This window comes from Macaca nemestrina, chromosome 3 (assembly GCF_043159975.1).
Source record: "Macaca nemestrina isolate mMacNem1 chromosome 3, mMacNem.hap1, whole genome shotgun sequence".
Classification (NCBI taxonomy): Eukaryota; Metazoa; Chordata; class Mammalia; order Primates; family Cercopithecidae; genus Macaca; species Macaca nemestrina.
The window spans coordinates 141,143,651-141,158,184 of record NC_092127.1 but is presented as its reverse complement, the minus strand read 5'-3'; the positions used below and the strand labels follow the sequence as shown (position 1 = coordinate 141,158,184).

Sequence of the window (14,534 nt, the reverse complement as noted above, 5' to 3'; positions counted from 1 at the left end):
CTGAGGCCTGGCACAGTGGCTCATGCCTGTAAACACAGCACTTTCAGATGCCGAAGCAGGCAGCTCACTTGAGGTCAGGAGTTCAACACCAACCTGGCCAACATGGCGAAACCCCGTTTCTACTGAAAATACAAAATTTAGCCAGGTGTGGTGGTGTATGCCTGTAATCCCAGGCACCCGGGAGGCCGAGGCACAAGAATCACTTGAACCTAGGAGGCAGAGCTTGCAATGAGCCAAGATTGCACCACTGCATTCCAGCCTGGGTGACAGAGTGAGATTCTGTCTCAAAAAAAAAAAAAAAAAGTGACGTGTGTTCTTCCAGTAATACTCCTAAAAACAAAATGGATGTGGGGCTCCCCTGGCCTTTTCTTCCTTTCTGCTGGCTGGGGGATGACCACAGCTGCAGCATTCACCTTGGCCCAGAGGTGGAAGCCTCACATTGAGGATCACTGAGTCACCTCACACCCCTGGGCCACCTGCCTTTGGATTACTCTGAGAGAAAACGAATGTCTTGTTGAAATCATTGTATTTTGGGGTCTCCTTGGTCCAGCAGCTTAGCTTCTATCTTAGTTAATATAACTCCTTACTCTCATATCCCAAGAAAAACAGGGATCTTTTGGGTCTATTGACAGAGGGAAACCCTGATGTGAGGGTGTGGCCTGCTCAATCTCGGAAAAATAGCGCATACAGGGACTGGACTCTCTTCGGTGACAGAAGGCTCAGGTCTGTCTTCTGCACAGTTTGCATAGGCAGATGGCTCCCTACATCTCCTATGGGGAAGAAGAGATTTCCCCACCTTTTCTCTCTACAGAGGACAGTCAATTATAATCAGCTGACCAAGCAAGACAGCATCAAAATAAGTCTATTTCCCAGTTAATCATCAGGAGGGTGTCTGCAGCACCAATGATTAATAATAATTCCAGGAGGCGTCTGGTCCCCAAATAAATATCTTGCCCCGTACTACAGACACTGGCCTAGAAGTTGCTCTGCTCTTCTTGGAAATAACAGAACCCCCACCCCCGCCTCCGCCCCCCTCAACTCCAACTTCTGGTAAACCCATCGTCACCCATGGAGACAAGTGGGGTGAGGTGCTGCTGCTTTTCGCTAAGCTGTAGCCACCGGCCTTCAGGGAGGCCAGTGAGTATTCAACATGTACTTCCTCCAAAGGGAGACTTTTGACATGTAAAAACAACCACCCCCATGAACATTTTCTCATGCTGGGGAGGTAAGGAAGGAGACAATCCTGGCAAAATGAAACAGAAGGGGCTCAGTATGGGGTTGGTGATGAGGAGGGCAGAGAAGTCATGCTCTACCAGCCATGGGGAGGGGCGCCTCAGAGTAATGAGAAGAGGGCTGGAACCTTGTATCTGCTGTCTTCAGAGTTACTGGAAACAGGCAGATTGAAAAAACCTGGTAGGGACTGGGAAAGGTGTGAATTAGGAAGTCAAGCCCATCGGAAAAGGGCACCTGAAGGAACCATCCCAGGTAGAGGGCATCCCTCCACTTCTGGAGGGCGCTGCTCCAGGAGGAGGAGGCATGATCACCTACTGGCCTCTCCTGAACCAGAGCTGGCTTGGTTTCAGTCACCAGATTTTAAGCCCAGGAAAGGCTGAGGGCTGTGAAAACAGAAAAAGCAAATTTGGAGCCCCTGCCTCCCCAACAGGACTCTTAACACAGCTGGGGTCAGGGAAGAGCTGGGACTGCTACTGACCAGCAGGGAGGCAATGGTAGTGCCTTGCGGAAGCTCAGACCTTTGAAGGCTCTGCACGGTGGAGATGCGCCGCCTAACACAACAGCCAAGTCTGCCCTTTTATCTTTGGAGAGATACAATCAGCAGCCTTCCAGAATTCTGGCAGAGACAATTAGCTCATGAATTCTTTATCTAATATCTCAGTAGCCAAGGTCTTGGGGGTGCTGCTCTGCATACTTCCCCCAGGAACTTACAGACAAAAAGGCAGGTGACCTGCTCTAATTCCCACTAGGGATTTTAGCCAATTTGTCCATCTCTCTGTACGCCCTCCTGCCACACGTACAACACGCCCTCCTCCACCATCGCTCTGGACCCAGATGCGGTCTGCCTCCCTCACTTCCTCCATTTGATCACCCTCCATCTTTTAAAGCTCATCTCTCCCAACTCTCCCCTTCATTCACTCTGCTGCAGCCACCCTGGTCTCCTTGCTACGTCTTGAACGTGATTTGCCTGATGGAACCCGCCTCAGGATGTTGACATTTGCTGATCCCTCTGTCTGGAATGTCCTTTTTTTTTTTATTGTATCAGCATGGCCAGCTCCCTGGCTTTCTTCAGATGCCTGCTCAACTGTCATCTTATTATTAAAGAGGCCTTCCCTCACCCGCTTGCTGTGTTCTCCCGGGAATACCCTTACTTCTCCTGGACACTCATCACCATCTGACACAGCATATATGTGTTTGCTTCCTTGCTGTTGAAATCCTTGCATTAGAAAGTGAGTACAATCAGGGCAGGAACTTCTCCTGTTTTTCCATTTCCCTGGTTGAATTAATGAAGACTCTATAACCTAAAATATGAAAAGAATCCATGAAGCTCTAAATCTCCAACATGCTGTCACTGCCTCTATGTTCCAAGAAATAAAGATCATTCTACCTTTAGATTGTCTTTTTTTTTGAGATAGGGTCTGGCTCTGTCACCAAGCTGCAGTGCAGTGGCGCAATCACAGATCACTGCAGCCTCAAATCCCAGGCTCAAGCAGTCCTCCTGTCTCAGCCTCCCAAGTAGCTATGACTACAAATGTGCATCACCACATCTGGCCTTTTAAAAAAAAAGAAAAGAAAAAAAAAGAAAAGAAAAGAAAAGAAAAGAGGCCGGGCGTGGTGGCTTAAGCCTGTAATCCCAGCACTTTGGGAGGCCAAGACAGGCGGATCATGAGGTCAGGAGATTGAGACCATCCTGGCTAACAAGGTGAAACCCCATCTCTACTAAAAATACAAAAAATTAGCTGGGTGTGGTGGCAGGCACCTGTAGTCCCAGCTACTTGGTAGGCTGAGGCAGTAGAATGGCGTGAACCCGGGAGGCGTGAACCCGGGAGGTAGAGCTTGCAGTGAGCTGAGATTGCGCCACTGCACTCCAGCCTAGGCGACAGAGCGAGACTCCATCTCAAAAAAAAAAAAAAAAAAAGAAAAAGAAAAAAAAGAAAAGAAAAGAAACGGGGTCTCACTATGTTGCCCAGGCTGGTCTCAAACTCCTGGACTTAAGCGAGATCCTCCTACCTCAGCCTCCCAAAGTGCTGGGATTACAGGTGTGAGCCACTGCACCTGGCTCCAGATTGTTTATTCAGAAAATATCTCTTGTCACTCACAGCCATTCAGCTCCCAACTTGTACAGGTTCTCCCCTGAAATTCCTTCCTTTCTTCCTTCCATCATTCAACCAACAAATGTCTATTGAGTACTTACTAGGTACAGGAATTCTCTCTCACATTATTCTCATGTTACTATTCTCATGGCTGCTGCTCTAGGTGAAACCCCACTACCTTCTACCTGGCCAAATGTGAAAGTTTTCTAACCCCTGCCACTGCCTCCTTTTTCTTTCCTTCAGTTCTTCCTGTTAGACACTACCTGATGAATTTCACTTTTCTTCCTTGCTCAAAATTCCACAGTAACTCACTATTGCTTATTAAATTAAATAGAGGTTACTTATCCCAGCTTCGAAGATCCTCCATAAACTCTCAATCTATGCATGAGCCCCATCTCCTACTATTTTTAGAATATGTGCTTCAGTTAAATTGGCCTACTTGTTGTTTGAATGTGCCTCTCATGCTATTCCCGTCTCTGGAAAGAATACAAATTCTGTATGCCCAAACTCTGCCTTCCAACGGCACTCTTAAATGCGACCTCTATGCACTTTCTCACCCAATGTAGCCTCTCCCATTTTTAAACTCCTACAACACCATGTTTATACCTTTCTTAAAACACCTGCCATATTTTCCCCTGAGTTATGGTTATGTGCAAAGGTTCCTTTTCTTACCCAGTAGAGAACTCTGGAGGGCAAGGATTGTATCTCATTCATCTTCACTTCCTGAACAGCAGCTAAACCAGAATCTTGCTCAGTACACTTGCTCACTCACTATTCACTGGATTGAATTTTTAAGCCCTGCAGAATGCCTTGCACAAGTGCTCAAGGGAGTATAGATGAAAAGCAGGATGCAGTGTTTGCCCTAAAGGAATTTATCATCTAGTTATGGAGACAAGATTGCATACAGAAAATTTTACATGTACTTTTTAATTTACCTTCAGGGAGTAATCATTAAGCACCTGCTGTGTGCTAAGTATAATACAAGGCAGTGCATAATGGTCAAAATCAGTGAGGCAGAAAATAAATATGAATTAAGGCAGATTCTAGGTATACATGATACATGATGTGGCTGCCCTCAATACTTACTAAGGCCTAAGTTTTGATTCAATAAATCAAGAGATGATAGACTTACCTGGTGATGTTGCATGTTCCAGGTGGCCCAGCTGGGGCTGTCTGGTGATTCTGTAGATCAATTCTGTAGGGCCACTGTCCTGGTCAGTGGCCGACAGCTGCAGGGTGGTGATTTTCTTTACTGAGTTTTCATCCAAGACCAGTCCTTTATTGGTGATGATGACTGGTGGGGATTTGTCTTCTGAAAATATCAGAAATAGTGCTTTGAAATGGCATCTTCTCAGCCTCCTTTCTTTAATTCTAGGCCTGGTGCCAAGAAGTAAGATCAAAGTCATCTCTAGACCTGTGTGTTAGACAGCACACCAAGGAGCCAGGGGTTTGTGCAATAAAGGGGGTATAATTTTCAGTTTCCACACCAGCTAGGTAAAGGGAAGGACTCGAGCCTTGAGGTGAACAAAGTGTAAACTATGTAACCTCAGAACTGCTAAAATAGTTTTATATTAGAAAATCAAATGTCCCTTTACCTAGAACGCTGATGGAAAATGACTGGTCAATCAATCTGTTGCCTTCTCCATCAACCACATCAAATTTAAAAGCAAAGCTTCCGCCAGGTTCTCCTGTTCCATGACTATATTCTACATGGCCTATAAAAAGGAAAAAAAAAAAAAAATCAAGGTTTGCTATTAGTGCTTTCTGCCCTTATTTCTGAAGCAAGAGGTAGGAATTCAATTGGTGTTCACACCAATGAATCAATTCACACCTTCCTCGCTTTGACACTGCTTTTGACATTTTAATCTAAAGTTTTCATTTCCTCCTTTTCCTCTCCCACCATCTACTTTCTCATAACCAAAGACCTTCTCACAGCAAAATCACCCCAAGTGACATTTCTCATGGTTAAGGCCGAGCCTTTTTGAAAGATCAGCTCAGCCTCTAAGGATATCTCATGAAAACTAGATCCACAAAACTGCCCATGTGTAAATGTGCACTGACCACACCCACATCACCTGGAGTGACCCTATTATATATCCGAATCACAAGGGCAAGAAGACACAGAGCTGCACCTCACGTTCTCCCAGAACTCTTCACTTTTCGTTGCTGAGTTCATGGAGCAACATGGGCTATAGCAACCAACTAATAAATAAACTGCATATAGAACTCAAAAGGATCTAAAGGGAGAAGTACAACAAAAATGTATTACATTTTTGTTAACCTACTGCATCACTTAAAAGCATCTATCAATTTGGTTATGTAAATATAACCAAATCTCTGAGAAGAGGGGACTGGTCTTATTTTTTAAAAGTAGACACCGACACATGAAATAATTAAGGAATTACTTTCCTTTTGCCTCTTCCACTCCCCTTCACTAAAGTGCAGCCAGGTCCAATGAGAATTCAGCTGCTGTCAATTTTAGGTGTTAGTGTGTGGGCAGGACCCTTGTTTCTTATCAGCAGGGGTATATTTCCACTTCTAAACAGAATTGCACATAATCATAAGCCTTTGGATTACTTTTTTCCCCAATATATAACTTTTTTTTCCCTTTTGTATCCCTGAAAGCACTGTACAGTAACTACGTAGCATTTAACATTTATGCCTTTACATTACATCAGCATTTCCTGCAGGAGGGATGAGCCATGTAATTTCCCCCAGGCAGCTCCGATTTATGCCCTTCCATTTTGCTTAGTCCATTAACTTGTGCTCTTTGGGGAGCTGAAAAGAGATATAAATTGCTCACCTAAGGAAGGCATAATTTTCACCTTAATCCATCCCAACTCACTTCTTTTTTCCTTCTCTCTCTCTCTCATATACACTTTTTAGCATCACAGCAAGTCAAAATAACTTTTTCTCTCCATAATACCTGCAAATGCCATCAACGCTAAGTCAAAGTATGCACACATTTTAACCAAGAAAGATAGGCCTTTTTCAAAAAGAAAAAAGAAAAAAAATAAATGAGAAAACAAGGAAGAGAACAAATGAAGCTCTTCAAAACAAAGAGTGCACAGTTTATTGCCACAGACTACCAGACATTTAACTGTCATTTTATTAGTGTAGGTGCAGTCTACAGAAGCCTGGTAGGAAGAATATAACTGGCTGACCTTGGCTAATGTCTGCCTGGGTGAAACTTTGGACAGGGCCTTTAACAGAAATTTGCTCCAGGTTGCCATGCTTCACCATCTGCAGGCGCCCTGCGCCAGGATCTTCCTTCATGATGTACATAACCTGACGATCATCTGAGTCAATATCTGTCACTTTCAAGTGCTGTTTTGTGATGTGTGCTACAGACCCTTGGAAGAGAATGGAAGAGAGTAGGTTATTCCCCAACATTTCCTTTGAATGGGATGTCAAATGATTTTAGGAGACTGGAGTTCAAATTATCATATGTTTATTGGGTCTAGGTACCAGGCACTTGCCCTTCTCAGTTTCCAGCTGAATAAGTTATAAGTTCCCTAGTGAAAGAGTACCAACATTTCAATTTGCTAATCATCCCTTGAGTCTACACCTAAGCACTTTTTTCCTTCTGACCCATTTTCATTCTCTCCCATGTTCCTTTGACTCAGTGACCTATCAGTTAGTACCTAGATCTGTGGAATAACTCCCAGTTCTGTAACAAAAATAACTCCTAGATCTATGATGAAACCTCCTTGGATTTAGTTTTTTTTTTACTATCTTGAGGATCGCCAAATCAGAAAAAAATAGCTTTACATAAACTCAAACATATCTTGTTGCCATCTCAGACCAAGTAGTGAAAATCAGCATCCCTCAGGACAGAGGATGTGCTGAGTGTTAGGAGCAAGGAGATCTGAGCCTCTGGGCCCCAGACACTGCACATGTGTTGGGGATGAAGATAAGGCCTTGGCTAATGGCAAACTCCTCTTCTCAGGGTCTTGTCACTTGCTTTATTATGCAGCTGCTTTATCATGTTAAAAACAGTAAATCCCGGTAAAGTAGAGCCCAGTTATTCATGCATAATACATTCTGGTGTTTGGAGTGACAATCTGCCATGGGCTGTGAACATCCCTGCATGTTCTTGGTGGGTAACACCAAGAACATAAGGCCCTGACCATGCTTTACCCAGGCCATCTCTCAGAGAGCAACCTTGAGGGATGAGGTAATGTCTTCCTCTCAGACAAAAAAAAAAAGACTTGCATTCTGCTGCTCTAACAAGGAGAATTCCCCAAGCTCAGTATTCCCCTCAGTAACGCATCCTACTGCACGTGAAAGTGTCTATCTAGGCCCTCTGCATCACCCCTGTGGGATTGGGATGGCAGAGGGAACCGATGCAAACCTGCTGATGCCCATGCTGCCTGCTGTGCTATGAGTAACAAGAGTGCTGTGTCTCTGATGGAGGAATCTTGTATCTTCTATCAGCATCCATGAAACAGGAACAGGCTAGTTTATTAGCTTATAAGTAGGATAAAGTCAAATCCTAGACTTGATACTTAAGACCTTTGAGAACTACAAAGTTTTCCAATACTATTATACCATATATTTTTCACTGCAAAATACACATGAAACTAAGAACAGACAAACAACAGAACTCTAGTAAGGTGCAGACACCCTGGGCAAAAGGTCCACTCCTTAAGTAACTTCCTACTGCAAACTGTTCAAGACTAACACTTGTCACAGGTCCTCCAATGTTGCTTAAACATGAGCAAAATTGTGAATGTTAAACCCTAGAATACCGTATCTGATAATTCTCAATTATTTGTATAATCACTTTCAATGCATGGTTCCCCAGCTTCCCCTCCATGCATTTTGTAAAAAAATAAGCATTTTAAAAATTATGCTATATTTCGTTATTTGTTTCCATGGGGTTTGTTGAATGGGAGTAAATGTTACAGGAAACCTGGGCCTAGGAGAAGTTGAATAAATTAAGATTTTTGAGGGCCCTGGAAATATTATAAACTCTTCTCAACCTTTTCTCAAATTCACAGACCTAGGCATCTGGTCCAAAGGTTTTTAGAAGTTCACATTTGTCACTAACAATTCTTGGTATCCCTAAAATAAGAGTTTTCCAAAACTCCAATCTCCCCAAGTATGGAACAGCTACTTTAAGATGCACCCACATCACTAACATGGAAGAAAGTACTGCATACTGGACAAAAAAGAAATAAGGATAGAAAAATCATGGCCACTCTCGTTTATTTCTGTGGTACCTGCTGAGAGCTGTAAGCCTTGGTTTATAGCCAAGTGAGGTGCATCACTTGTAGGCAGTTCTATGTAGATCTTCATCCTCCCTGTGTCCACGTGGAGGCCATCAGTGAGAGAGAACTGGAACTCATCCACGGCCATGCCAGGGACACCAGGCACATACCCAACCAGCCCAGTTAGGATGTCCTGGTAGGTGAAGGTAGAGCCCTGGGCTAAAACTCTCCCATTCTCCAGAGGCTCAGAGGCAGTTTGCCTCTGGAGTAGATGACCTGAGGAAGGAGGTAAAGAAAAACAAAACAATGGTAGAATATATATCATTCCTGTAGGTATATATATATATACACACACACACATATATTATACACACACACACACACACACACACATATATATATGATTCAAAACATTGTCTGATTTTTCCAAGTAGTATGAGTCTGGATAGAATGTCAAGTGCCTCAGAGGCTCTTGGTGCCAACAGTTTAGCATTTTACATATAAGCACAGGGTGCTGCTCTGTGGCCTCATATACAAATAAAAAAGACAAAGTCCCACTTATCCTAGTTTAAAAGTCTCTTAAGGAGACACAGATGGATGTGGTAATATAGTGACTTACAAATCACATCTTCCTCCATGAATTCAAACTCACTTCATTATCTAAATCTTATTTTTTCCTTCTGCAAAGTGAAAATAGCACTCTCTTCACTCACTGTCTTTCTCTTAGGGCATCTAGAGTGAAAGATGGGACTATGCTTTAAATTCCTTTTCAATTAAGAGAGACACTAAGCATCTTTAGATTGAAGCGTATATTTCTGTTTTCAAGGGTCATGTACCACATCGGGACAGTCAAAGTGCTTCATTCAAGAAAGTGAAAGTGAATGGAAGCAAGCTAAAATACAATGCCCAACAGTCTTTTCTGTTAACCCTTTATCTACAGCAACAATTTAATCTTTAAAATACCAATGAGCATTACGATGAATTCAGACACACCACTTGCATTCCAGAGCTTTAGCCAATAACTGGGGAGATGGCTCTTAAAAAAAAGAAGTAGGTAGAAGATCCCAAACGTGGGTTTTGCATCTGGTTTAAATGAGGAAAAGTGCTTTTTTTTTTTTTTTTTTTTGCAAAAGTACAAGTTCATACAGACATCTAGTATGCGTCTACGAGGGTACATAAAATGGCTCGAGATTATCAAACAGTGATGTCTACCCTGAGAAGAGGATATGGGAACTCTGAGAAGAGAATAGGCAAACTCTGAAAGCTTTTTGGCTTAAGGTTACATAGAAAAGCAAAGAAAAACAGCTGAAATAAAACTTCAGAGACACCAATTAATTGGGATTGAGGTTTCTTAAAAAACTGATGTCTACTAGGACTCCAAAAAATATTAGCCAGCTGTGAATTTGATTATACTTTGATGCAAAGAATGTACCATATACAGGAAAAGAAAAGAAATAATCAATTGAAATATATGTGTTTATTCTAATAGCCCATCAGGCATCTCAATTAAGAAGCTTTACATAGCAGTTTGTGCCCTACCGTGGTCAGGCTTTCTTGTCAATGCAAAAATGAGCTCATTATCTGGGGTATCCATGTCTTGCAGGCTCAAAGAAGAATTGCTTATCACCACTCCTGAGCTCAGCTGTACTCGGAGGGGCTGCAAGGTCATCCTGGGAGGCTCATCATTCTTCCTCTGATTAAAGCATAAACTATTAGATCTCACACAGATATTTAAGAAGAAAGAAAATGCACATTATTCAGAGACAGTATCATTGCTACAGAAATGCTCACTGCCAAAATAGCATTTAATGTGTCACCATCTTTACTTCCCAAGCAAAATACTTAGTTTGAAAAAGAGAGCAAGTCCAGGCAACAAAATGTCCCCTTCAACAGAAGCTGATGGACATTTCTTAAAAGTTTTCTCAGATATCTTCCATAAGTACAATGACCATATTTTCTAGACCAAAAATATGGATATGTGCTTTGACAAGTACAAGTATTAATATATTTTGAAGATAAAAGACCATACTAATTGAACTCAGAACTGTCTTAGAAAATGCTAAGCATATCACAGTACCTGTAGAAGGACACTATATTTGAAAGTGTGGGTCTCTAAAGCTGTCTCCCTGCCCTGGTGCCAGCCCCTTTCCACCACTGACCCTTAAGAGTGCCGAGGGTCCTTTACATTTTATTTTCCCAAGGCAGAGGGTATTTCATTCTGAGATTTATCTTCCCCTTCCCCCGTGTCTCTCTCTCGGTAGAGCAAGCCTGTGTAGTTGCTCAAATGAGAGAGAATAAATACAACGTCAAGGAACACATTTCTTTGATGTTACAATTAAATAAATAAATGCAGTAAAATAAGAAAAGGCAAATACGCATATAGAACCAAAGACAATTTCAGAGAAAAATAGACACATAAAAGTTTTTATTTAAATACGTGACTGGCAAAGCATCTCTGACCTTCACAAACTATTTTTCCTACCGAACAAATAAATTTAATCCTGAAACGGAAATTTAGATTTCTAACTCAAGCCTTCTCCAAATGCCAACCTTAATTCTACAAGTTTCCTGAAGGCTATATTTTAAAAATGACCTTCAACGTTAAAGGTCAAATCCAATCTTCTTTGCTTTTGGGTCCCTATAAAGAAAGCTCTCTAATGGTATGAAATATTGTGGTCAAGGGCTCAACCTTTCCAACTTCCAAAGACTTTACCTCAATGGTGATATTGATGCTGTGAATTTCTGAACGACTGGTTCCATCACTCACATAAAAACTAAAAATATCATGGGTTGGCTCAATGCTTTCATGAACACTCTGAAAGTAGTAAATGTAGTTTTCCAGGACGTCTTGAACAGGAAATGATGCCTCTAGGTCACTGGTAGTTTCAGGGCCAAACCGATCACCTGCATCAACATCAAGAGAGCATTTTTACCTTGATCTATCAATTCCTGCTTACCAGGCTGAACTAGAAAACAAGGGATCATTTTCAGCAAAAAAAAAAAAAAAAAAAAGAAAGAAAGAAAGAAAGAAAAAAGAAAATGTATTTGAGGATAAAGCTGGGAGAGTGGGATAAGCACAAGACTAGGAACTGGAAGGCCTGGGTCAGATCTGTTTCCTCACTGACTATTTCTCATCTATAAATGGATATACTTGCCCTGCCATTTCCAAAAGGAATCAAATGAGATAAGATGCAAAAAAACTTACAATAATTTATATAACATAGAACCACTGGTTGTTCTATTAGGAGTCTCTGATCATAACATCTGTTACTAGGGTAAGTGACAATACAGAAGCAGAGATTCTACCTTAAGCTCCAGCCAGTTTCAAAACCATTCTATCTGGCATATCCTGCACGAGGAACCCTCTTTCACTACATAAGAAAATGTCAAATGCACATCTTTTAATCTAAAAACATCTGCAGTGTTAACTGTATATCTTTTAATCGAAGAAACATCTGCAGCATGTTTTCATTGGCCCTCCCAATTTCTTAAGGGAACCTCTGCATGGGTCAGAGCCCAGCCCCTGGGATAGAGCACCAGGGCTATTGTGATGCTACAGGTACCATTCAGATACTATGATGCTCAGGTGGGATTCAGGCACTGAGGCACTTGGCTACCACCATTCAGGTACTGAGATGCCCAGTTACCATTCAGAGCTCCACAGAAAATGCTGGCTCAGATTACCCTTCTTATCCCAACCCCCAACACTGCAAAAGGCCCAGGGGAAGAGTAAGCAATATCGAAATGATAGATGTCTTGTCTTTTACTTGATTTTAATTTAAGTCTAATTGATTGATTTGAAATTGTCACCACAATGTTATTCTAGAGAGAGGAGAAAAAGAAAACCTTTGTGTCTTCAAACATTCCCTGGATATACATCAACACAGAAAAGTACAGCTAGCAGATCTGAAGGCAACAGGCTTTCCCCTTCCCTTCTCCATGATCCTTTGCAAAAATCAGATCATAAATTAAAAGGCTATTAACTTCCTAAATTGTAGACAGTGTCATAGTTATTAGAAATCATTTGAAAGAAGAGCTCAACACAATTTTTTTTCTTTAATGATGAATTTTCTTAAATTTTACCCCTCAGATTTTATTCCTCTAGGCACCAGAAGCTGAGAGAGGTCTAAGTGGCCAGTGACTCAATAATCATTAGGATATACAGTTCAGGGTTTCCAGAAGGAATGGCTAAAATTCCTTCCAATTTTTACTTTTTTCTTCAATGTATCACTTTAAATAGGAGAAATGCAGCTTCCTTATTTGAGTCAAAAATAACCTTAGTAGTAGCTGGGCAAGGTGGCTCATGCCTGTAATCCCAACACTTTGGGAGGCCAAGGCAGGAGGATTGCTTGAGCCCAGGACTTGAAGACCAGACTAGGCAACATAGTGAGACCCTGTCTCTACAGAAATTACCCCCCCAAAAATTTGCCGGACATGATGGTGCATGCCTGTAGTCCCAGATGCTTGGGAGGCTGAGGTAGGAGAATCACTTGAGCCTGGGAGGTCGAGGCTACAGTGAGTAGTGATTATGTCATTGCACTCTGACCTGGATGACAGGGCAAGACCGTGTCTCAAAAAAATAAAAAGCCTAAGTAAAGTAAATGATGCCTAAAAGTATACACAAATGTAATAGTGCCTCATTTCAAATCACTGGAGAACACGCTATTAAACAAGTGAATCTGTCACTGAAGCTTTAAGCTCCAATCCTTTCCATTTAAAAAACGTTACCTTCTATTTTTGACATAAATCATTCTTATTAATGTGCTACCTGCTTTCTTAAACAGAATATATGATGTGCAAATTAAATAGGTGTTGATGCGCACAGGCGATCATTGTGAACATCCATTACTGCATAGCACTGGAACATAGCGATACCCAGAGGGAATCAAGGAGGGTCCTGTCTTGTTTGTGCCAGTCTTGAATGAATTCAGGCTCCATGCCATTAGATTTCATACCTAACAAAACAATTACTCTTTCTTCTCTTGGTGAAAACTAAAAACTGGTTCTTTTAACAGTTTTTAAAAAGATACTTTTCTGATCACCTAGGTTCTGAATTTAGGTAGCTAGTTTCTTTTCTTTTTTGAGGCAGGGTTTCCCTCTGCCGCCCAGGCTGGAGTGCAGTGGCATAATCACAGCTCACCACAGCCTCAAATTCCTGGGCTCAACTGATCCTCCTGCCTCAGCCTCCCAAGTAGCTGAGACTACAGGCATGTGCCACCACGTCCAGCTAATTTTTAAATTTTTATTCTTTTCAGTGGAGACAAGGTCTTGCTATGTTGCCCAGACTGGTCTCAAATGCATGGACTCAAGCAATTCTCCCACCTCGGCCTCCCAAAGTGCTGAAATGACAGACTTGAGCCACTGTGCCCAGCTGCTAGTTTCCTATACATAAGTCACACGCAGCTCTAAACAGAGGCAGAGAAGCCTCTCCCATGGGGCAAGGGATGGGGTCTTCAGTTAATATACCTTGTGATAATTATTTTGCCCTCCTAAATGCTTTTTTGTTCCTTTCACGTTTATACCAATATTATTGGAGAGCAGCAGTTCTCTAAGTGTGGTCCTTGGGCCAGCAGCAATGGCCTCACCTGTGAGCTAGTGAGAAATGCAAATTCACAGGCCCACACCAACCTCCTAAAACAGGAACTCTGGGGTTGCTGCTCCAGGAAACTGTTTCACAACAGTTTCAACCCTCCAGGTGATTCTATTGCACCTTAAAGTTTGAGAACCACTTTTTAGAGAGACTGAAGCTTGCCAGAAATTTGACTTCTAAGCCAGGGGATAGTCCTCTCTATGGAATATCTCTGCACCTCCATGTATTCCAGGTTGACATAAAATCATGTTAGGAAGGCTTAATAAAAACCACACGGAGAGAAGGGGTGGTTGGGGTAGATATCCTTTCATTTCTCACCTTCGCCTATGAGCTTCCTTCTGCAAGAAAGGCCACTTTCCCTCTGCCCAGGGTGATTCCTACTAGCCCTTCAGGTCCCAACTCAAA

At 42.1% G+C, this 14,534-nt stretch overlaps 1 protein-coding gene across 8 annotated transcripts in view; it reads right to left on the bottom strand.

Moving 5' to 3' along the window:
* LOC105477237 (Fraser extracellular matrix complex subunit 1) overlaps positions 1-14,534 on the bottom strand; it is a 488,217-nt gene that overhangs the window by 91,899 nt on the left and 381,784 nt on the right. For 6 of the 8 annotated variants that reach the window (XM_071093546.1, XM_071093541.1, XM_071093547.1 and 3 more), the window contains 6 exons: positions 11,253-11,443; positions 10,079-10,232; positions 8,552-8,815; positions 6,491-6,679; positions 4,922-5,041; positions 4,459-4,638 (listed from right to left, as the gene is read on the bottom strand). In XM_071093546.1, the coding sequence (XP_070949647.1) occupies positions 4,459-4,638; positions 4,922-5,041; positions 6,491-6,679; positions 8,552-8,815; positions 10,079-10,232; positions 11,253-11,443 (1,098 nt within the window). The remainder of the gene's footprint in view (positions 1-4,458; positions 4,639-4,921; positions 5,042-6,490; positions 6,680-8,551; positions 8,816-10,078; positions 10,233-11,252; positions 11,444-14,534) is intronic. The other 2 variants (XM_071093542.1, XM_071093544.1) reach the window with 2 other exon arrangements.